This window comes from Hemiscyllium ocellatum, chromosome 6, assembly GCF_020745735.1.
Source record: "Hemiscyllium ocellatum isolate sHemOce1 chromosome 6, sHemOce1.pat.X.cur, whole genome shotgun sequence".
Classification (NCBI taxonomy): Eukaryota; Metazoa; Chordata; class Chondrichthyes; order Orectolobiformes; family Hemiscylliidae; genus Hemiscyllium; species Hemiscyllium ocellatum.
In genome coordinates, this window is record NC_083406.1 from 73,866,828 (window position 1) to 73,890,835 (window position 24,008).

The 24,008-nt window shown below is 42.9% G+C and overlaps 1 protein-coding gene across 1 annotated transcript in view; it reads left to right on the plus strand.

Moving 5' to 3' along the window:
* LOC132816938 (coiled-coil domain-containing protein 138-like) overlaps window positions 1-24,008 on the plus strand; it is a 123,303-nt gene that overhangs the window by 13,290 nt on the left and 86,005 nt on the right. The window contains exon 3 of the mRNA XM_060826963.1: window positions 2,850-2,988. Coding sequence (XP_060682946.1) covers window positions 2,850-2,988 — 139 coding nt within the window. The remainder of the gene's footprint in view (window positions 1-2,849; window positions 2,989-24,008) is intronic.

A 24,008-nucleotide genomic window follows, 5' to 3' on the forward strand; every position in this document is an offset into this window, starting at 1 on the left:
CAAATTGCGTGCCATTTAACATTCCTGTTACTGAATCCTGCACTATCAACATCCTTGGGGATGCTATTAACTGGATTCAGCAATTAAATACAGTAGCTACAAAGGCAGGTCAGTGGCTAGGAATACTGCAGTGAATAACTCACCTCCTGACTCCCCAAATCCAAACCATCATTTACAAGGCACAAGTCAGGAGTATGATGAAGTACTCTGTACTTGCCTGGATAAGTGCAATGCAAAAAACACTCAAAAAACTTAACACCGTCTAGGATAAAGCAGTCTGCTCAATTGGCACCACTTCCACAAGCATCCAATCCCTCCATTACTGATAGCCAGGATCAGCAGAGTGTGCGATCTGCAAGATGCACTGCAGAAATTCACCAAAGGTTTTTAGACAGCAGCTTTCAAACCTTCCATCTATAGGAATGAAATCAGCAGAAGCGTGGCAACATCATCACCATGCAAGCTGTTCTCAAAAACCATTCAGTGTTCTGACTTGGAAATATATCATTGTTCCTTTATGTCGCTGGGTCAAAATCTTGGAATTCCTTCCCTCAGTGTATTGTGGATCCACCTATGCACATGGACAGCAATAATTCAAGAAGGTATCTCATCACTACCTTCTCGAGGGTAACTAGGGATTAGCAATAAATGATGGCTAGCCAGAAATGCACAAATCCAATGAGAGAATAAAAATAATCAGTTGTGCATGTAAGGCCTTGTCTTTAGCATCTTAGTTGAAACAACTTACTTTCGCATTCTTATTCAGAATCTGGACTTTTTTAGTGGAGTCCAATGGCTTTTTCTTCACTTCTTGTTTGGAACTGGACTGGAGAATAGTGGTGAGGAGCAGAGGTGAGGTTATAGCAGAGTGGAAAGGCAACAATTTCCCTCCATGAATGTTGTTCAGTTAATTAATATTTACACTACCAGGTAGGCCTTTTTCAGACAAGTTCCTATTCATGGTTATGACCCAGTCCAGAGGGATGAATAATTTCCTCTCTTTTCATAATATAAACTGTGAATGCTGGAAATCTGAAACAAAAACAGAATTTTTTGGAGAAACTCAGTATTTCTGGCAGCATCTGTGGGTACAAAGCAGAATTAACATTTTGATTCCAATGACCCTTCTTCAGAATGTTCTGAAGATGCTGTTAGAATTGCTGAGTTTCTGCAGCAGTATCTGTTTTCGTTTCCTCCTTTTTTTAGTCCTGGGATTGATGGAATAGAATCTGATTTTTTAAATAAAAATTGATTTTCTTCAATTTGGCGCATATTTGACCATGTATAAAACCATGAAAAAAAAGCCACTCGGATTTTGAGTTAGCAGGTGAAGTGTTTGTTTTACTTGACACAAAACAGATTAAGAAAAAAGTAACTTCAGTATATATCAAATACATATTTAATAATTGTTTACAAAATTATTAAGCAGCACAATCAAGATGGCTGCTATAATCGCGTGACATAGTAATAACTTTCCAGAAGATTCTTGGAAGCCAATGACAGCCAGACAATTAATGTTGCATGTACCTCTTGATGAGCCATGAAAGCTAACTCTATGTTGTAACCTGTGACAGAGATCATTGTTCCCAAGAAGGAAGTGATTGCTGACACTGATAACTGTGGGCAATTATATATGCGCATTCATTGGGGAACACGTTCCAAGCACTGATGTCATCCCGTACATTTTATGATTTTGGGTGATGTCTTGTGCAAATGTATTACTGCACATGCCCAGGGAAGTGTGCATACATTTGAAGTGTACTTTAGTAGTGGGATAGAGATGCTGGATATGGAATGGGAGTGGTTGGCAATTCCTGGTCTGAGAAGGAGAGTAGAAGGGTTGGAGAGCCCAGGAGCTGAGGGTGGTGATGGAGAGACAAGCAGAACCCAAGAGCGAGGGATGGGGAGGCAGAAACAACAAGGAGGACCTGGGGTACACAAAGTCCTCTACCCCTTTTGTTTCCCTTCCATGTTCTCACCTTTCTCTCTTCACCCCCCTTCCACCACCTCCCCCCCCCCCCCCCCCCCCCCCCCAGCTCTCGGGACCTGCTCTGAATGCACATATTTTTCTCACCACAAAATATATGCCATTTTAAAATCTCATAAAAAATTTTCTGAATTTCATATTCCTACTTAAAGTTTCTACACTATAAAATTTTACGTACATTTCTTTGGCTTCTTAAATATGGTAACTTACCAACAAACTTAACACTTGACAGACACATACAGTTGACAATGGTAAACAGATGTTCTGGGCTGATATGAGCGCTTCACCTGTCTTTCTCAATTGTAGAATTTGTACAGTGGAACAAACAAATTTTTTCATCGCTAAGAGCCAGTGTTGCAAACCTTAATCAAGGGCATGCACTTCAGTTTGTTCTTGGAAGCCAATTAAATTCACATGCCTTGTTGTTGATCACCTAAGTATTACTTGCTACTCCAGATGCTGAGTAACAAATAAGGTAGGTCTTTCAAGAAACCTGACGGGAGTATGTATTTGATATTTTTTTGTCTTGCATTCCAAATTTGAAAGAAAATTTTAATTATCCTTGCTACAAAAGCTGTATTTTACTTTCCTCCTGTCAACAGTGGTGGCATTATACAAATCTATTTTTTTTCCTTTATGAATTAATTGATTAATATGTTCTATTTATAGTACAGAATCAGTTGATGCATACCAATTGATTTTTTAAAAATGTGATTTGCTGGCCCTTGATGTCAAATTTTAACCATCAAACTGATACTTGCAATTTTTAAACTTATGTAACGATTAGTTGTAGCTTTTAGTCTTTGTGGTATACATTTGTCCATTCTATGTAATCTAAAGCATGCTTTGTCCTGAATATTAGGTGCTCTGGATATATTGTCAAGAAAGAAGTGTTCACTTTCTACTATGAAGTCACCTGTATCTGGTCTTACGTACATTGGGAAAAAGCACTATAACAGAATGTTACGTAACCTGTACAAGACAAATCTTGACTCTGCATGGTAAGGCTGGGATGTATAGAAGTGTGGTTTACATCACCAATAACTTTCTGCGTCATAATCTTTGTGAAAGAATGCAAATAATTTTAGAAATATTTAATTTATTCCTTTATAGAATTAAGGAAAATCCAAAGAGTTTTTACAAATACTTTGAGGACAAAATGGTAACTAGGGAGAGAATAGGGCCCCTCTAAGATCAGCATGACGGCCTTTGTGTGGAGCCACAGAAGATGGGGGAGATACTAAATGAGTATTTTGCATCAGTATTTACTGTGGAAAAGGATATGGAAGGTATAGAATGTAGGGAAATAGATGATGACACCTTGCAGAGGAGGAAGTGCTGAATGTCTTGAAATGCATAAAGGTGGATAAATCCCCAGGACCTGATCAGGTGTACCCTAGAACTCTGTGGGAAGCTAGAGAAGTGATTGCTGGGCCTCTTGCTGGGATATTTGTATCATCGATAGTCACCGGTGAGGTGCCGGAAGACTGGAGGTTGGCTAACATGGTGCCACTGTTTAAGAAAGGTGGTAAGGACAAGCCAGGGAACTATAGGCCAGTGATCCTGATGTCAGTGGTGGGCAAATTGTTGGAGGGAATCCAGAGGGACAGGATGTACATGTATTTGGAATGGAAAGGACTGATTAGGGATAGTCAACATGGTTTTGTGTGGGGGAAATAATGTCTTGAGTGAGTTTTTTGAAGAAGTAACAAAGAGGATTGCTGAGTGCAGAGCAGTAGATGTGATCTATTTGGACTTCAGTAACGTTTGACAAGGTTAGCAAGGTTAGATCTCGCGGAATACAGGGAGAATACGGTTCTGTATCCATTTGGATACAGAACTGGCTCAAAGGTAGAAGACAGTGGGTGGTGGTGGAGGGTTGTTTTTCAGACTGAAGGCCTATGATCAGTGGAATGCCACAAAGATCGTTGCTGGGTTCACTACTTTTTGTCATTTACATAATTTGGATACGAACCTAAGAGGTATTGTTTGTAAGTTTGCAGATGACACCAAAATTGGAGGTGTAGTCAGCGAAGAAGGTTACCTCAGATTACCAACAGGATCTTGATCAGATGGGCTGACATGTGACAGGTGGAGTTTAATTCAGAAAAATGTGAGGTGCTGCATTTTGGGAAAGCAAATCTTAGCAGGACTTATACACTTAATGGTACGGTCCTAGGGAGTGTTGCTGAACAGAGACCTTGGAGTGCAGGTTCATAGCTCCTTGAAAGTAGAGTCGCAAGTAGATAGGATAGTGAAGAAGTCGTTTGGTATGCTTGCTTTTATTGGTCAGAGTATTGAGTATAGGAGTTGGGAGGTCATGTTGCAGCTGTAGAGGACATTGGTTAGGCCACTGTTGGAATATTGCATGCAATTCTGGTCTCCTTCCTATCGGAAAGATGCTGTGAAACTTGAAAGGGTTCAGAAAAGATTTACAAAGATATTGCCAGTGTTGGAGGATTTGAGCTATAGGGAGAGGCTGAACAGGCTGGGGCTGTTTTCCCTGGAGCATCAGGGGCTGAGGGGTAACCTTCTAGAGGTTTACAAAATTATGAGGGGCATGGAAAGGGTAAATAGACAGTCTTTTCTCTGAGGTCAGGAAGTCCAGAACTATAGGGCATAGGTTTAGGGTGAGAGCTGAAAGATATAAAAGAGACCTACAGGGCAACGTTTCACACAGAGGGTGGTACATGTATGGAATGAGCTGCCAGAGGAAGTGGTGGAGGCTGGTACATTTACGACATTTAAAAGGCGTTTGGATGGGTATATGAATAGGAAGAGTTTGGAGGAATATGGGCCAAGTGCTGGCAGGTGGGACTAGATTGGGTTGGTATGTCTGGTCGGTATGAACAGGTTGTACAGAAAGGTCTGTTTCCACGCTGTACATCTCCATGACTCTGACTCAATTTAGCAGCAAACATGGATGAATTTGAAAATGGCAAAGAAAACTGTGCACTAACAAACTTAGCAATGTGAACTGAGGAAAATTTGAGAGTCTATGTGTATTTCCAATGAAGTAAGGATGATCACTTTTGAAAAGAAATGGAATACCTATTCTAATATTAATATTAGGATACAGTCTAAACTTAGTGATTGCAGTTAAACTGGGGGAATGGATAAATTAAGTATTTACAAATCAATTGGTGTAATGTCAGTTTGAGGCAAAATGTTAAAAATTTTCATTTTAAAAATGTGTAAAATCCCGCAAGTTAGTCCAAAGTTTGTTGAGAAGATTTAGACATGAACTTAACAATAGAATCCCACACGTACAAAAAAAGACCTTGGTGTTGAAAATCTGAAATTAAACAGAAAAGGCAGGAAATACTTAGCAGGTTAGGCAGCATCCTTAAAGAGATAAAATAGACGCTAACAGGATTTTAATTGGAATGGATTTGAGGCAATATTGGAGGTTAAAGTAATATCAGAACTATGTTACAACATAACATTTAACACAATAAAATATGTATTGTTGAAAAAAAAACACATTGTTGAAGCGTTTCATGTTGCACCCATCAGGCTAATTCCTAAAATACCAATTTAAGGACTAAACTATCATTTATACTTGAGAAGAATGCTGATTGTTTTGCATGTGAACTCATTAGAGGCATTTCCAAGGAGAATGCTCTCTTTAATGCTGACGGACAGTTAAGTTCCAGATCTTTGTTTAAATTTTAAACCAGACAGGTGGACTGATTGATCACAGCATTATCCTGAGAAATTAAACAAGTTGTCACCTATTTTTTGAGTTGAAATGTTTGCATGGTGTTTATATGGTGCAAGCAGGCACGTGGATAGATGAGGGACAGGAATGGTTGTTGGAGGTTCCTGGTTACAGATGTTTCAGTAAGATTAGGGAGGGTGGTAAAAAAGGAGGGGGGGAGTGGCATTGCTAATTAGAAATGGTATAACAGCTGCAGAAAGGAAGTTTGAGGGGGATCTGCCCTTGGAGGTAGTATGGGCTGAAGTCAGAAATAGGAAAGGTGCAGTCACCTTGTTGGGTGTTTACTACAGGCCCCCCAATAGCAGCAGAGATGTGGAGAAACCGATTGGGAAACAGATTTTGGAAAGGTGCAGAAGACACAGGGTAGTAGTCATGGGCGACTTCAACTTCCCAAATATTGATTGGAAGCTCTTTAGATCAAGTAGATTGGATGGGGCGGTGTTTGTGCAGTGTGTCCAGGAAGCTTTTCTAACTCAGTATGTAGATTGTCCGACCAGAGGGGAGGCCACATTGGATTTGGTACTCGGTAACGAACCGGGACAAGTGATGGGCTTGATAGTGGGTGAGCATTTTGGTGATGGTGACCACAATTCTGTGACTTTCACCTTGGTTATGGAGAGAGATAGGTGCGTGCAACAGGGTAGGTTTTACAATTGGGGGAAGGGAAATTACGATGCTGTAAGACAGGATCTGAGGAGCATAAGTTGGGAGCATAGGCTGTCAGGGAAGGATGTGGTGGAAATGTGGAACTTTTTCAAGGAACAGATACGACGTGTCCTTGATATGTATGTACCTGTCAGGCAGGAAAGAAATGGTCGTGTGAGGGAACCTTGGTTGACGAGGGAGGTTGAATGTCTAGTAAAGAGGAAGAAGGAAGCTTACATAAGGTTGAGGAAACAGGGTTCAGACAGAGCCAGAAGGGACCTGAAGAAAGGGATTAGGAGAGCTAAGAGAGGGCATGAAAAATCCTTGGCGGATAGGATCAAGGATAACCCCAAGGCATTTTATGCATATGTTAGATACATGAGAATGACGAGAACGAGGGTAGGTCCGATCAAGGACAGTAGTGGGAGACTGTGTATTGAGTCGGAAGAGATAGGAGAGGTCTTGAATGAGTACTTTTCTTCAGTATTTACGAAGGAGAGGGATCGTATTGTTGAAGAGGAGAGTGTGAAACGGACTAGTAAGTTAGAAGAGATACTTGTTAGGAAGGAAGATGTGTTGGACATTTTGAACAACTTGAGGATAGACAAGTCCCCTGGGCCTGACGGGATATATCCCTGGATTATGTGGGAAGCAAGAGAGGAAATTGCAGTACCGTTGGCAATGATCTTTTCGTCTTCACTGTCAACGGGGGTGATACCAGGGGACTGGAGAGTGGTAAATGTTCTGCCCCTGTTCAAAAAAGGGAATAGGGATAACCCCGGAAATTACAGGCCAGTTAGTCTTACTTCTGTGGTAGGCAAAGTAATGGAAAGGGTACTGAGGGATAAGATTTATGAGTATCTGGAAAGACACTGCTTGATTAGGGACAGCCAGCACAGATTTGTGAAGGGTAGGTCTTGCCTTACAAGTCTTATTGAATTCTTTGAGGAGGTGACCAATCATGTGGATGAGGGTAGAGCAGTGGATGTAGTGTACATGGATTTTAGTAAGGCATTTGATAAGGTTCCCCATGGTAGGCTTATGCGGAAAGTCAGGAGGCCTGGGATAGAGGGAAATTTGGCCAATTGGATAGAAAACTGGCTAACTGGTCGAAGTCAGAGAGTGGTGGTAGATGGTAAATATTCAGCCTGGAGCCCAGTTACAAGTGGAGTTCCGCAGGGATCAGTTCTGGGTCCTCTGCTGTTTGTAATTTTTATTAATGACTTGGATGAGGGAGTTGAAGGGTGGGTCAGTAAATTTGCAGATGATACGAAGATTGGTGGAGTTGTGGACAGTGAGGAGGGCTGTTGTCGGCTGCAAAGGGATTTAGATATGATGCAGAGCTGGGCCGAGGAGTGGCAGATGGAGTTCAATCCTGCCAAGTGTGAGGTTGTCCATTTTGGAAGGACAAATAAGAATGCGGAATACAGGGTTAACGGTAGGGTTCTTAGTCAGGTGGAGGAACAGAGGGATCTTGGGGTCTATGTACATAGATCTTTGAAAGTTGTCACTCAGGTGGATAGAGCTTGTAAGAAGGCCTATGGTGTATTAGCGTTCATTAGCAGAGGGATTGAATTCAAGAGTCGTGAAGTGATGTTGCAGCTGTACAGGACTTTGGTTAGGCCACATTTGGAGTAGTGTGTGCAATTTTGGTCGCCTCACTTTAGGAAAGATGTGGAAGCTTTGGAGAGGGTGCAGAGAAGATTTACCAGGATGTTGCCTGGAATGGAGAATAGGTCGTACGAGGACAGGTTGAGAGTTCTCGGCCTTTTCCAGTTGGAACGGCGAAGGATAAGGGGTGACTTGATAGAGGTTTATAAGATGATCAGAGGAATAGATAGAGTAGACAGTCAGAAACTTTTTCCCCAGGTACAACAGAGTGTTACAAGGGGACATAAATTTAAGGTGAAGGGTGGAAGGTATAGGGGAGATGTCAGGGGTGGGTTCTTTACCCAGAGAGTGGTGGGGGCATGGAATGCGCTGCCCGTGGGAGTGGTAGAGTCAGAATCACTGGTGACCTTTAAGCGGCGATTGGATAGGTACATGGATGGGTGCTTAAGCTAGGACAAATGTTCGGCACAACATTGTGGGCCGAAGGGCCTGTTCTGTGCTGTATTGTTCTATGTTCTATGTTCTATATGTTCTGTCTTTGTACAAAGAATAGTGCCAAGTAGATTAATATATGTAGCTTTCAATACATGCAAGTGTGCCATGCTTCAAGCCTGACTGATGATCTAAGTTGGTTGTCAACATAGTTCTTCACGTTTCAGGGTAATCTAGAAAATGTTGTCCATTTACAGCATCACTTCTAATGTTGAATAGGCATGCAAGGTTGAAAGCATAAGCCCGAAACGTCGATTCTACTGCTTCTCGGATGCTGCCTGTCCTGCTGTGTTTTTCCAGCACCACATTTTTCAACTCTGGTCTACAGCATCTGCAGTCCTCACCCCTCACCTTCTCCTGCAAGCATAAGCCACTTGAGTACAGTCAGTACCTTGTGTTTTTGGAACAATTCAAAGGATATGCTGTTTGATATGATCTGTTAGTCTTGGGAACATACAGTCTGCGTACCTTGCAACACCTTGGCATTGCAACTCCTATACCATATTACTCATTTGTGTGATAGGCAGAGCATCATTTTGGCTTTTTGGCATTATCCTATTATTAGCAAACATCACTCGGATTGCTACGATAAGGTAGCTGCACAAAACAGTTAATTTCACCTGTCACACAACCTTTTGAGATATTTTACACTTCCTTGGTAATCATAGGTCGACTAGACATGAGGTACCATTCATGAGTTTGCATGATATACAGCAAGAAATTACTAGATTTGCACCGTGATCAAATGGCATGGGCTTATTTACAAGATGACTGATAATGCCAGTCTTATAATGAAGCAGTAGGAAGCCCACCGTTTATGGTGTCCAGCTGTAGGCTTGAAGTAGACAGCAGTAAAACGCCCCAGGACATTGAAGAAAAACAATTGATAATAAAATTCCCAAGAATTTTACAGAAGTTTACACTGGATACATTCTGAGCTTTCGGGCAAAGGCTAAACCCTCCTTGGTCAAAGCAGTTTTTAAATATCCTTTTAAAGGAGAGCTTTAGGAAATTCTGGAGATTATGGCCTGGGTACCAGTGATAGAATAGTTGAAAGCAAGGATATTCACATGGCCAGAATTAGATGAGCCCAGTTATTTTGGAGGGTCTACCGGAGATTACAGAATGTCTGAGGTTGAGTAAGGTGAACATGTTTACATGTTTTGACTTTTGAAGGACAAGAGGTGATTGTATTGAAACATACAAAACTCTTAAGGGATTTGATAGGATAGATATGGAAAGTTTGTTTCCCCTTGAGGGCATAAGCTCAGGATAAGCGTCGCACATTAAAAACAGAATGTGGAGGATTTCTTTTTCTTTCAGAGCACAGTAAATCTATGGAATTCTCTAGGCTGAGTCACTAAGTATATTCAAGGCTGAGATAGACTGATTTTTAATCAGTATGGGGATCAGGGACATAGTAATGAGGTGGGAAGGTTAAGTTAGGGAGTATCTAATCAGACACGGTCTCATTGAATGGGCTAAATGACCTCCAGCAGATAAACTGAGCTAAGGATAGACTCGGTGGAGGTGCAAACGTGCTCTTAGCACTTGCGTGGGTTTCTACTGGAAAGTCAATCTCAGGGTTAGAGATGACACACGCCATGAACAATCTGGTTTAGCCTCAGGTAGTTGCCTAGGAGAGGGATGAAGTCAATAGCAGAGGATGGAGTTTGTCACAGGGATTGAAATCAGTGAAAAATGCTCAGAGGTTAGAGATGAACAAAGAACTAGGAGTTCATCTACAGCTGAGTGTGTAGTTTGTTTGTATCATTATGAAGGTCAACAGAATTTTGGGTTTTGCCGCTGAAGCATATTGTATACTTATTGACTTTTTGACTGCCCCAGCTTTAGATTCAATGAGGTCATAGGTTGTGAAAAGCAAGAACCATTGGGATGATGGTCAGAATTGGCAATTGTTAGCAGAACCTTAAAGTACTGGATATTTAGCAAGTTGAGCAAAGAATAAAGGTTTAATTTTTTTGTGAAAAATAAGATTTTAATAGATGAATGGAGAAAATACTTTCTCCTGGTTTGCAAGTTAGAATTAATGGATTCAGTAACTTAAAATGATTATGAGAAAAGAGTGGTTTGGGAGCCATTGTGGTGTTGGAATAGCCAATGTATTGCTCTAAGAAATAGCTGAGGCAATGACAATGCATTTGTTAAAATAAAAGTTGAGTATATATTTGAAACAGAAGATGCTTTATGGAGAGAGCTAAACTTGGAATTGATTTTGAATCGCTCTAACCAAGAGGCAGCACAATAGGTTATATGATCATCTTCTGCGCTTCTAAATGCATTGTTGCACATCTTCCACTTTCACCGCTTCCCCTCTCAGAAACATGACAGCATTTCTGTTGTCCTGCAATCTCACCACCCTCCATATTCTTAGGAACATACTCCCCCACTTTTGCCCATTGCAATGTGATGCCACCACCGAACCCAAATTCCCTCCTCTCTCTTGTGATCTGAGGGGACAATGTTACTGTTTCTGGAGGTATCAAGTTGAGCGGTGTTAAGGGAACTTAATTAAGTGGATATTGATGTATCAGAACCTTGCCATCTATTCATCTCTATCGGAATTAAGTTCAGTGTGGCAAGGCTGAAGCCCTACCTTACCTCCCTATTGCCATTAAAGACCCTTAGGATATCAGTTACTTGGACTGTAATTATTTCTACTCCAAATAGGAGGAGAAAGAGTCATCCTATCCAACTGCTTAACCAGTGTGTACAAGTTGTCTCAATTTGCACTGATCTATGCATGATTGAATGACTGGATGTAGGGCAAGGAGGTGACTGATGAGAGCTACCCCCCATCTTATGAGAACTTTTTCTTTGTCGTTTCTCCATCCAAGAGTCTGGGCATGTTGTACCAGCATCCATTATGTCTCCTCCATGGGATTCAAGGGTTCTGAAGCTGCAGCTTCTGAGTGATCAGCAGTTCTTGGTGGCCACGACTTTGACTACTGGTGTCCTGATACCAGGTGAAAGCCACTGGCCACTGGTCAGGAGTCTGATTGCTAGGTGATCCGGAAAACATTTGCATCCTGACAGGCTGTGGGTTTCTGTCTTCTAGTCTCTCCGCCTTCTGGATTTCGGGATTCTGTCCAAAAATGGGAAGGCACCATCCACATTGTGCTTATTGTTTTTCATGTTTCAGTTACTTAATTTAAAGTGATTATGCAGTTCTGAATCAAGCCAGATGATGGTGCTCTACTCAAATGCCAGTACAGTAGTTTCTCACCATTGAATTCTCAATTAAGTTTGAATGAACATTTGATTGCATTTTATGTTTTTTTTTATTTATTATTTAAATGTGATATTTCAGTATTGTGGGTGTTATATACTAAGAAGGAAATACCTTTTTGGTATTGCTGTCTTGGTTTCCTGATTCAACTGCATTGGCAGTTAGTCGTAACACCTCGTTGTCTCTCTTGCCAGCTTGATTTCTCCTTCCTGTGTTAATTTAAACTTTAAAAAATTTTTGCTGTAACTATTATAACTGACAACTTATCCTATCTTTCATGTTCCCTCTACTTTTATCTGTGGCCTCTTACTGCGCCATCTCATGTTTCATTCATTGTATTAATGGGCAAAGGGTATAGGCGGAATTGAAAGAGAACATATGAGAAATGTATATTGAATGTGAATTTAAAAAAATGGAAATCTACAGAGATATAAAAAGAGCAATTGGGGAAGAAAGTGAGGAGTGGACATGAGACAGATGTCAGGAGATAGGAGGCTCAGCAGAGTGAAAGAAATGTTGAGATAGTGAAGGACAAAGGGAGAGAAGTGCAGAATGTCAGAGAGAACAGAGTGGCAGGATAGTTTCAAGAGATGCAGCAAGGTATAGTAAAATTGAGGGAGTGGAGAAGCCAATAGACAAGATTGCATCAAGTGATACAGAACAAGAAAGAAAGGGCAAGTGCAGTTGTTACGCAAATCTGTTTTTTCAGTAGGGAGAGCAGTTAATAACAAAGTTGCGGTTTTAATTTTTTTTTAGAAATTAAAGTACTGAAGTTGATTTTAAGATGAACTTTGCATAATTGGGAAATGGTGAAGAGCAGTCATGATATTTTCCAGCCTTGTAGAGCTAGCTGGATTGAGGCTGTGTTTCATTTGCCAGCCTGTTGAAAGGTAATTAATAATTTTTGAGAGGAGTCATGGAACTCCCAATCTTTCCTCCGTGGAGGAAATGATAATGTAGCAGGAAACCAGTGTAATACTGCTCAGGATGTTATGTAAGAGGAGGAAGGCTCAGGAATCGCCTTGTGAATAGTCAGGCAGTGGCCAGTCGAATGTGACCTGCAAAATGGTGATGTAGTTATGGAGTGGGGAGTGAGACTACGTGGATTGCAGGGACAGTGCATTGGATTTTCAGAAAATCATTACAGTGTAACTGGCATTAAGCACGGCCATTTTCGATATGGGGATTTGCTACTGTGAATTGGAGTTAATCAGCAGTGAGGAACAGCTTCTGGTATATATGCATATCCTTAGCCATGATGGAAGGCAAATGTGAGAAACAAGGGATTGGGAGATAGTGAAGGCAAAATCCGCCCTGTATAACATACCGACAAATAATAAGCTTCCTCAAGATGCCAGTGCCTAAGACTGTTGGGAGACTGTGCCAGTTTCATGGATATTGGTGCCTGCATTGTGTGCCCTCCATTGAGGATCACCTCAGGCCTCAAAGACGTTATTGACATACATCACCAGTAGCGGTAAGGAAGACAGTAACTCTGACCATCTTTACATTCAGGTCATTCCAATGATTGGCAGCAGGCTAGATAGTATTTCTCAAGTGGATGTTCATCATTGCACAAGGCAATTTGGGAATGCATAATTCAGGAAGGCACCATAATGCAACATGGATAGAGTGACATTAAAATTTACCTTCATTGCTGAACTAAGGGGCAATTGAATATACTAATATGGCTATCAGGGTAGTGCTGACCAACCAGGGAGATTCCTCAATTGAAAAGGATTTCACTCTGTGTCAATCTGCTTTGCAACTACAAAAACAACTTCATGCAAGCATTGGCACAGTACCCCACAGTTAGAATGACTCCTTCGTTCTTGGGAATTGCAATTGCTGCAGCTCTTTGAGATCCAGAAGAGTTTGTGGATGGCTTTCAGGGCATGAGGGATAATCCTTTTAAAAGGTAACACTGTCTCTTTCACATGATCCAGGAAGGAGGTATAGAGGTTCCTTAACTCATGTGGTCACACTTCAGAAAATGAGCAGTCATGGTGCCTAAAAAAAATTTGGAGATACTGAGGACTGCAGGTGCTGGAAAGTTAGAGTTGATAAAATGTGGAGCTGGAAAAAGCACCGCAGATCAAACAGCATCAGAAGAGCAGGAGAGTTGAAGTTTCGAGCAGGACCCTTCATCAGGACGGGAGGGGGAAGGGGCGTGAGAAATAAATGGTGGGGGGTAGGGCTAGGAGAAAGGTAAGTAGGATGTTGATAGGTGGATGCAGATTATGAGGTGAATCAGATTGATCAGTGGGAAGAGTGGAGCCGATAGCTGGAAGATGAATGGGTTATGTCAGGTCAAGAAGGTCAAGGGTTGGGGAGATTTTGGAAGCTGGTGGATTCGATGCTGAGGCCATAAGATTGTAAGCTTCTGAAGTGGAAGATGAGGTGTTCTTATTTTGATGATGGAGAAGGCCCATACTGACATGTCATTGGAGGAGTGGGAGGGGGAGTTGAAATGGCTGGCAACAGGAGGTGAGATTGTGATTGGGGCGTGCGGACCATAGATGTTCATTGAACAAGTTTGCGCTTGATCTCTGATGTAGAGGAGACCACATCAGGAGCAACTGATGTAGTTAATCAGGTTAGAGTAAATGTTGGCAAATCTCTGCCAGACTTGGATTGATTCTTTGGGGCCTTGGATGGAGATGAGGCAGCAGGTGTTGCACCTCCTGCAGCCGCAGGGAAAGATGCCAGATCTGGAAGAGAGGTTAGTGGGGAGTATGGACCTTGCATGCCTTAAATAAAATCCTCCCTCAAAGTGCTTTCTCAATGTGCTAGTCTGCTGTGCTCTTCATGGCATGACCCTCCTCTGAGGTGTGGGCCTTGAAGAGGTGATGTGCATGAGTAGCACATTCTCTTGGAAGAAGAGGCAGAGGCAATGGAGGATGGTGCCAATGCTTTAGAAAACATTCCATGGGTCTGGACAAACAGTCAAAGTATTGATTAGGCTGGCACAGAAGCTTAGCAGCTCAAATTCAGGCATCTCATGCTAGAATGCACCGAACTCTGATACCCAGTCTCATCTGAGTGAAAGACCATGCCCATAAATGCACACAACACAGAATACTTCAATTTTTCACTGCATTGAATGATAAATGAGTTGCCATTGGTTACAAATACACCCTGAAAACATACCTTTGCATCACTCTCCCACTTAATTTTCCTTGATGACACCAAAAATTGGATTTATACCACGACATTTCCATTGTGTTTTGTCCTCATTATTTAACCCAAAGACAAAGTTTGCAAAAATTATAAACCAAAATTTAATGATTTAAAATGTAACAGGTTTTAGGAATTAGTTTTTAAAAAATGTTTTTAGTGAGAAAAGATTTTTTATATATTACAATAAACTAACAACAACACGACTCAAAACAAAATGCAAACTGAACAAGATTACGTCCATGTGCATATACAAAGAAAACAACAAAGTATATGAGTGGATAGAAGAAAAATGATCTTTGAGAGCATTAACATTCATACATCCATAGTTCTTCCTCTCAAGATATTAGATTCATTAGACAAGATCATCATGGCTACATAAAAGTGGCAGATAAGTCTGTATCTAGGTAATCTAAAAAGGGCTGCCATGTCTTATAAAAGTCCTCAGTTTTTTGGTGCACCATACTCGTGAGAAAGTCTAAAGGAATCTATGTTCTATGACTTGCTTGCGCCAGCCTAGTAGACCTGGGGGTGGGGTTTCAGACACCCAGCACAACAGAATATTTTTCCTAGCACAAAAAATAAGAGTTTTGACTATGCGTGTCTAGGTAAGGTATCCTGGCCAGACTCCGGAGAAGAAAAACTGGCTCCATCTCCAATTCGGTCCATAACATATTCTCTGTCTCATCTTATACAGCACCCCAATATGTACAAAACCTACAGCAGGCCCACAAGCAATGGGTAAGGATGCCCATAGTCATTTGCATTTGGGACATATTGAAGATACTCCCACATTGAATTTTGAGAGATAATCTGGGGACAACTGGGCCCTGTGAATAATCTTCAGCTGCACGGCGTGGGTCCTATTACAGATCATAATCCTCCTTGTATTTTCACAAACATCCTCCCATGTTTCCTAAGGAGATCTCGATCCCCAACTCTCTCTTCCAGACCTCACAAAGTCATCAAGACTCATCCGAGGACCCACTCTCCAACAAATATAAAGGGTGCTGACAGACTCTGTGTTCTTAGCACTAAGCACCCTCTTCTCTGTGGAGGCAGTGAGGTTTGCAGATGCTGGAGATCAGAGTTGAGAGTGCTGAAGTAAGTTCCAACCTTCCAGCTCAGCACCATCCTCATGACCTGTTCTACCTGTCCATCTTCCTTCCCACTTATCCGCTCCACCCTTCTCTCTGACCTATCACCTTTACCCCCACCTCCATCCTCCTATCGTACTCTCAGCTACCTTCTCCCCAGCCCCACCCCCTCCCATTTATCTCTCCACCCCTTGGGGCTCCCAGTCTCATTCCTGATGAAGGGCTCCGGCCTGAAATGTCGATTTTCCTGCTCAGATGCTGCCTGACCTGCTTTGCTTTTCCAGCAACACACTCTCAACCCTCTACTCTCCATCAGATCTCTAAGGGCCTGGTAAAAGTGTCGTTCTTTTGAATATAATCCCTGATCTGAGAAAAACTGAATCTCCCCGATCTATGGGGCAGTTGCAATTTGGTTAGCTTGATAAGGGGTCGTTTATGGTGCCAAATAAAAGAGCTAAACGAGTCATTAAATATCCTGAATGTCTTTCTGGGAAAGATGAAAGAAAACATTCACATCGGGGATAGCAAATGAGGAAGGACATTTAGTTTAATAAGAGCTATGCGACCTAGCCAGGATGTAGGAAGTGCTTCCCATCTTCGAAGGTCTTGTTTAATTTTGTCAAAGAAATTAACAAAGTTTGCCTTAAATAAATGATCGAAGATGCAAGTAATGAATATACCAAAATAAAGACCCCCGAGACCATTTAAAAGGAAATTGGGACTCGCCCTTGGCATCGGGTATTTCCCCTAAGGCCTCCCATAGGCAAAGCCTCTGAGTTTGGCAAATTACTCTTAGCCCGAAAAAGTGCCCAATTAATTGATACATTGTATCAGATGAGGTACCGCTGAAACTGCTGGATTTGACAAAAAGATAAGAACATCATCTGCAAACAATGTAATCCTATGTGACTTTAATCCGACTTTTGGGACAGATATGCAGGGTCCCTGTGGATGGCCTCTGTCAGTGGCTCAATCACCAACATAAACAATAGTGGTGAAAGAGGGGACAACCTTGTTGACTACCGTAGAAATAATAAAATTACTGGATCGCACATCATTGTTAAGAACCACGACCAGGAGATCGCTATAAAGGACCCTAAACCTATGCCCTCTAGTTCTGGACTCCCCAACCCCAGGGAAAAGACTTTATTTATCCTATGCATACCCCTCATAATTTTGTAAACCTCTATAAAGTCACCCCTCAGCCTCCGACGGTCCAGGGAAAACAGCCCCAGCCTGTTCGGCCTTTCCCTATAGCTCAAATCCTCCAATCCTGGCAACATCCTTGTAAATCTTTTCTGAACCATTTCAAGTTTCACAACATCTTTCCAGTAGGAAGGAGACCAGAATTGCATGCAATATTTCAACAATGGCATAACCAATGTCCTGTCCAGCTGCAACATGACCTCCCAACTCCTGTACTCAATACTCTGACCAATAAAGAAAAGCATATCAAACGCCTTCTTCACTATCCTACCTACATGCGACTCCATTTTCAAGGAGCTATGAACCTGCACTCCAACGTCTCTTTGTCCAGCAACAATATTCATTTAGTGTATAAGTCCTGCTAAGATTTACTTTCCCAAAATGCAGTACCTCCATTTGGATGGGCACATTTATCTAAATTAAACTCCATCTGACACTTCTCAGCCATTGGCCCATCTGATCAAGATCCTGTTGTAATCTGAGGTAACCTTTCTCGCTGTCCACTACACCTCCAATTTTGGTGTCATCTGCAAACTTACTAACAGTACCCCTTATGCTCGCATCCAAATTATGTAAATGACAAAAAGTATAGGATCCAGCACTGATCGTTGTGGCACTCCACTGGTCCCAGGCCTCCAGTCTGAAAAACAACCCTCCACCACCACCATCTGTCTTCTACCTTTGAGCCAGTTCTGTATCCAAATGGCTAGTTCTCTCTGTATTCCATGAGATCTAACCTTGCTAACCAGTCTACCATGGGGAACCTTATCAAATGCCTTACTGAAGTCCATTTCAATCACATCTCCCACTCTGCCCTCATCAATCCTCTTTGTTACTTCTTCAAAAAACTCAATCAAGTTTGTGAGACATAATTTCCCACGCACAAAGCCATGTTGACTATCCTTAATCGGTCCTTGCCTTTCCAAATACATGTACATCCTGTCCCTCAGGATTCCCTCCAACAACAACACCGTGTGGGCAGCACGGTGGCACAGTGGTTAGCACTGCTGCCTCACAGCGCCAGGGACCTGGGTTCAATTCCCGCCTCAGGCGACTGACTGTGTGGAGTTTGCACGTTCTCCCCGTGTCTGCGTGGGTTTCCTCCGGGTGCTCCGGTTTCCTCCCACAGTCCAAAGATGTGCGGGTCAGGTGAATTGGCCATGCTAAATTGCCCATAGTGTTAGGTAAGGGGTATATGTGGGGTATGGGTGGGTTGTCGCTTCGGCGGGTCGGTGTGGACTTGTTGGGCCGAAGGGCCTGTTTCCACACTGTAAGTAATGTAATCTAATCTAAAAAAAAACTTGCCCACCACTGACGTCAGACTCACTGGTCTATAGTTCCCTGGCTTGACCTTACCACCCTTCTTAAACAATGACACAATGTTAGCCAACCTCCAGTGTTCCGGCACCTCACCTGTGACTTTTGATGATACAAATATCTCGGGAAGGGGCCTAGCAATTACTTCCCTAGCTTCCTACAGAGTTCTACGGTACACCTGATCAGGTCCTGGGGATTTATCCACCTTTATGCATTTCAAGACATTCAGCACTTCCTCCTCTATAATATGGACATTTTTCAAGATGTCATCATCTATTTCCCTACATTCTGTATCTTCCATGTTGTTATCCAGAGTAAATACTGGTGCAAAATACTCGCTTAATATCTCCCCCATTTTCTGTGGCTCCACACAAAGGCTGTCTTGCTGATCTTTCAGGGGCCCTATTCTCTCCCTAGTTACCCTTTTGTTCTTAATGTATTTGTAAAAACTCTTTGGATTCTCCTTAATTCTATTTGCCAAAGCTATCTAATGTCCCCTTTTTGCCCTCCTGATTTCCCTCTTAAGTATACTCCTGCCGGCTTTATACTCTTCTAAGGATTCATCGATCTCTTCTGTCTATACCTGACATATTCTTCCTTTTTTTACTTAACAAAATCCTCAATTTCTTTAGTCATCCAGCATTCTCTATACCTACCAGCCTTTCCTTTCGCCCTAACAGGAATGTACTTTCAATAGCATACTTGTTGAAATGGGGATAGCCACAGACGACTCCTGCACTACCTGCCTATCTCTCCTGCCTTTCCTGGAGTTAATCCATCTATATGACTCTATCTGAGACTTTTCCCCCTTCCTATAACTGCCATCCATCATGCACCGTTGCTATTGCAAATTCCTCATTGCCTCTAACTATCTGTCCATTCCATCCAATAGGATTCACAACCAACAGCATTTATTGCAGATATACTCCGCAGTAACTCGTAAACTCTCCTTAAACTCCCACATCTGACTAGAAGGATTTATCACTCTACTAAAGGCCATTTTTGCTTCTTCACAATCTACTGACCCAGTAAATAATACTGTCTTATTCCTCTACAAAACACTGCCAAAGGTGTTATTTCTGAAGGCTTCCCATTTTCCAGCTGTCCCTTTACCTGTGAACATCTGCCCCCAATCAGCTTTTGAAACTTCTTGCCTAATACCATCAAAATTTTCTTTCTCCAATTTAGAACTTCAACTTTTAGATCTGGTCTACCCTTTTCCATCACTATTTTAAATCTAATAGAATTATGGTCACTGGCTCCAAAGTGCTCCTCCACTGACACCTCAGTCACCTGCCCTGCCTTATTTCCCAAGAGTAGGTCATGTTTTGCACCTTCTCTAGTAGGTACATCCACATACTGAATCAGAAAATATTCTTGTACACACTTAACAAAATTCCTCTCCATTCTAAACCCTTAACAGTATGGCAGTGCCAGTCTATGTTTGGAAAGTTAAAATCCCCTACCATAGCCACCCTGTTATTCTTACAGACAGCTTACAAGTTTGTTTCTTGATTTCCCTCTTACTATTAGGGGGTCTGTAATGCAATCCCAATAATGTGATCATCCCTTTCTTATTTCTCAGTTTCACCCAAATAACTTCCCTGAATGTATTTTCAGGAATATCCTCCCTCAGCACAGCTGTAATGCTCTCCCTTATCAAAAACTTCTTTCCCCCTCCTCTCTCGCCTCCCTTTCTACTCTTCCTGTAGCATTTGTATCCTGGAACATTAAGCTACCAGTCCTGCCCATCCCTGAGCCATGTTTCTGTGATTCCTATAATATCCCAGTCCCATGTTCCTAATCATGCCCTGAGTTTATCTGCCTTCCCTGTTAGGCCCCTTGAATTGAAATAAATGCAGTTTAACTTATTAGTCCTACCTTGTCCTAGGGTAGACCAGACCTTGTCCTACCCTGTCTGTTTGACTCACTTCTGTTCTCAACTGTACCAGTCTCAGATTGATCACTTTCCTCACTATCTCCCTGGGTCCCAACCCACCCCCTCCTCCACCTTACTAGTTTAAATCCTCCCAAGCATCTCTTGCAAATTTCCTTGCAAGTATATTAGTCCCCTTCCAATTTAGGTACAATCCATCCTTCTTGTATAGGTCACTTCTACCCCAAAAGAGATTCCAATGATCCAAAAATGTGAATCTTTCTCCCATACACCAGCGCCTCAGCCATGCATTCTTCTGCTCTGTCTTCCTATTTCTGTCCTCACTAGCTTGTAGCACCAGGAATAATCAAGATATAACTACTCTCGAGGACCTCCTTTGTAAATTCCTGCCTAACTCTCTATAATCTCCCTTCAGAATCTCAACCTTTTCTCTTCCTATGTCCTTGGTTCCAATGTGGACAATGACCTCTTGCTGGCCCCTCTCCCCCTTGAGAACATTCTGCGCCCTCTCTGAGACATCCTTGATTCTGGCACCCAGGGAAGTATCACACCATTCTGATTTTTCGCTGCTGGCCACAGAAACATCTGTCTGTACCTCGGATTAGAGAGTCCCCTAGCACAACTGATCTCTTTGAACCCGACCTACTGCTTGTTGCATTAGAGCCAGTCACAATACCAGAAACCTGGCTGTTCGTGCTACGTTCCCCTGTGAATCGATCATCCCCTACATTTTCCAAAACAGCATACTTGTTGAAATGGGGATAGCCACAGATGAGTCCTGCACTACCTGCCTACCTCTCCTGCCTTTCCTGGAGCTAATTCATCTCTATAATTATCTGAGACTCTTTCTTCCCCACCCCCATAACTGCCATCCATCACGTACCGTTGCTGTTGCAATTCCTCGTTGCCACTAACTGTTTGTCCATCCAATCCATTCGATCTGATAGGATTCGCAACCAACAGCATTTATTGCAGATATACTCTGCAGTAACCCGTAAACTCTCCTTAAATTCCCACATCTGACAAGAAGCGCTTATCACTCTACTAAAGACCATTTTTGCTTCTTCATAATCTACTGACCCAGAAAATAACACTGTTTTATTCCTCTACAAAACACTGCCCCAGGTTAAATTAATAGTTATAGCTTATATTTTAAGTTTAATCAAGAAACATATCTCAAAAAATATATAATTGAGAAAAGAACTCTCTCTGCTCACTACGGCAGACTTTCTGTAGGCCACACTTAAAACAATTCATTTATCTGATTCTGTGCTGCGATTTCGTCCAAGCGGTTCCCTCAAGATCAGTTGTGAATTTCACTGTTTGTTAATTTTCCCAGACGCGCACTCATGTCCAGCGATACATAAATTGAAACAGCAAAGGCAGTAACTCTGCAGGTTCACTGTGGTGTCAGTTTCTTTCTCTCACTCTTGCACTGTCCTCACCATGTGCTTCCTTTGTCTGGTCTTCTCCCTTTTAAAACTGCTGTTGTCTTGACTTTGTTTTGGAACTTTGGAAAACAAAATGCAACAGCATATAAAACAGTAATTGCTGCTCCTGGAATTCGAGGAAATCACCTCCAACACCTAAAATACCTCAAAAAAGGAGCAGCTCTTACCACCAGAAATTTTTCCTGGCCTCCATCTTGGATTACCCAGAATTCTGCTGGTCCTTTTTGACCATGGAAGGCAGCACAGTTGCCAGCCTTAATGCAAAGGTCTTAGACTGGATTTTGAAGTCAACATTTAAAAGTGAGATGGGCCTATAAGAAGCACAATCCTCTGGGGTCTTCCCTTTCTAAGAATAAGAGAGCTATTAAATCTTGCTTAAGGTTGGCGGAAGGCAGTCGTGGCTGTACGAGTGCTTGAATATGTTAACCATCGGCTCTGACAATGTTTATAAATTTTTTATAAAATTCAATAGGAAGGCCATCAGGACCGGGTGCCTTTCTGCTCTGAAACTGCTTCGCGGTGTCCTGCACTGACAAAGGGGCATAAAGGCAAGATGCGTGTTCGGGGTTACCCTGGAAGATCCAGTTCTTGAAAAAAGACTTCAGCTTAACCCATTTATCCTCAAAACACTCAGTCTGATATAATTCGGAATAAAATCTCTGAAAATGCTGCATTAATCTTTTTGGAATTGCAGGTAAGAGTCCCAGTCCCTTCTCTGATTGAGGTAATGGCTTGGAGGGTACTCTCTTTGCTGGCAATGTATGCAGATTACTTCCTCAGCTTATTACCATGTTCAAACAACCTTTGTTTTGCAAATGTAAAAAATGAGGTCTGCAGATGCTGGAGATCACAGCTGCAAATGTGTTGCTGGTCAAAGCACAGCAGGCCAGGCAGCATCTCAGGAATAGAGAATTCGACGTTTCGAGCATAAGCCCTTCATCAGGAATAAGAGAGAGAGAGAGCCAAGCAGGCTAAGATATAGGGTAGGTAGGAGGGACTAGGGGGAGGGGCGATGGAGGTGGGATAGGTGGAAGGAGGTCAAGGTGAGGGTGATAGGCCGGAGTGGGGTGGGGGCGGAGAGGTCAGGAAGAGGATTGCAGGTTAGGAGGGCGGTGCTGAGTTGAGGGAACCGACTGAGACAAGGTGGGGGGAGGGGAAATGAGGAAACTGGAGAAATCTGAATTCATACCTTGTGGTTGGAGGGTTCCCAGGCGGAAGATGAGGCGCTCCTCCTCCAGCCGTCGTGTTGTTGTGTTCTGCCGGTGGAGGAGTCCAAGGACCTGCATGTCCTCGGTGGAGTGGGAGGGAGAGTTAAAGTGTTGAGCCACGGGGTGATTGGGTTGGTTGGTTCGGGCGGCCCGGAGGTGTTCTCTGAAGCGTTCCGCAAGTAAGCGGCCTGTCTCCCCAATATAGAGGAGGCCACATCGGGTGCAGCGGATGCAATAGATGATGTGTGTGGAGGTACAGGTGAACTTGTGGCGGATATGGAAGGATCCCTTGGGGCCTTGGAGGGAAGTGAGTGTGGAGGTGTGGGCGCAAGTCTTACATTTCCTGCGGTTGCAGGGGAAGGTGCCGGGGGTGGAGGTTGGGTTGGTGGGGGGTGTGGATCTGACGAGGGAGTCACGAAGGGAGTGGTCCTTGCGGAACGCTGATAGGGGAGGGGAGGGAAATATATCCTTGGTGGTGGGGTCCGTTTGGAGGTGGCGGAAATGGCGGCGGATGATACGTTGTATGCGGAGGTAGGTGAGAACCAGTGGGGTTCTGTCTTGGTGGCGGTTGGAGGAGCGGGGCTCAAGGGCGGAGGAGCGGGAAGTGGAGGAGATGCGGTGGAGGGCATCGTCGATCACGTCTTGGGGGAATCTGCGGTCCTTGAAGAAGGAGGCCATCTGGGCTGTGCGGTGTTGGAATTGGTCCTCCTCTGCTACATCGATGACTGTATCGGCGCTGCCTCGTGCTCCCACGAGGAGGTTGAACAGTTCATCAACTTTACTAACACCTTCCATCCCGACCTGAAATTCACCTGGACCATCTCAGACTCCTCCCTCCCCTTCCTCGACCTCTCCATTTCTATCTCGGGCGACCGACTCAACACAGACATCTATTATAAACCGACTGACTCCCACAGCTACCTGGACTACACCTCCTCCCACCCTGCCC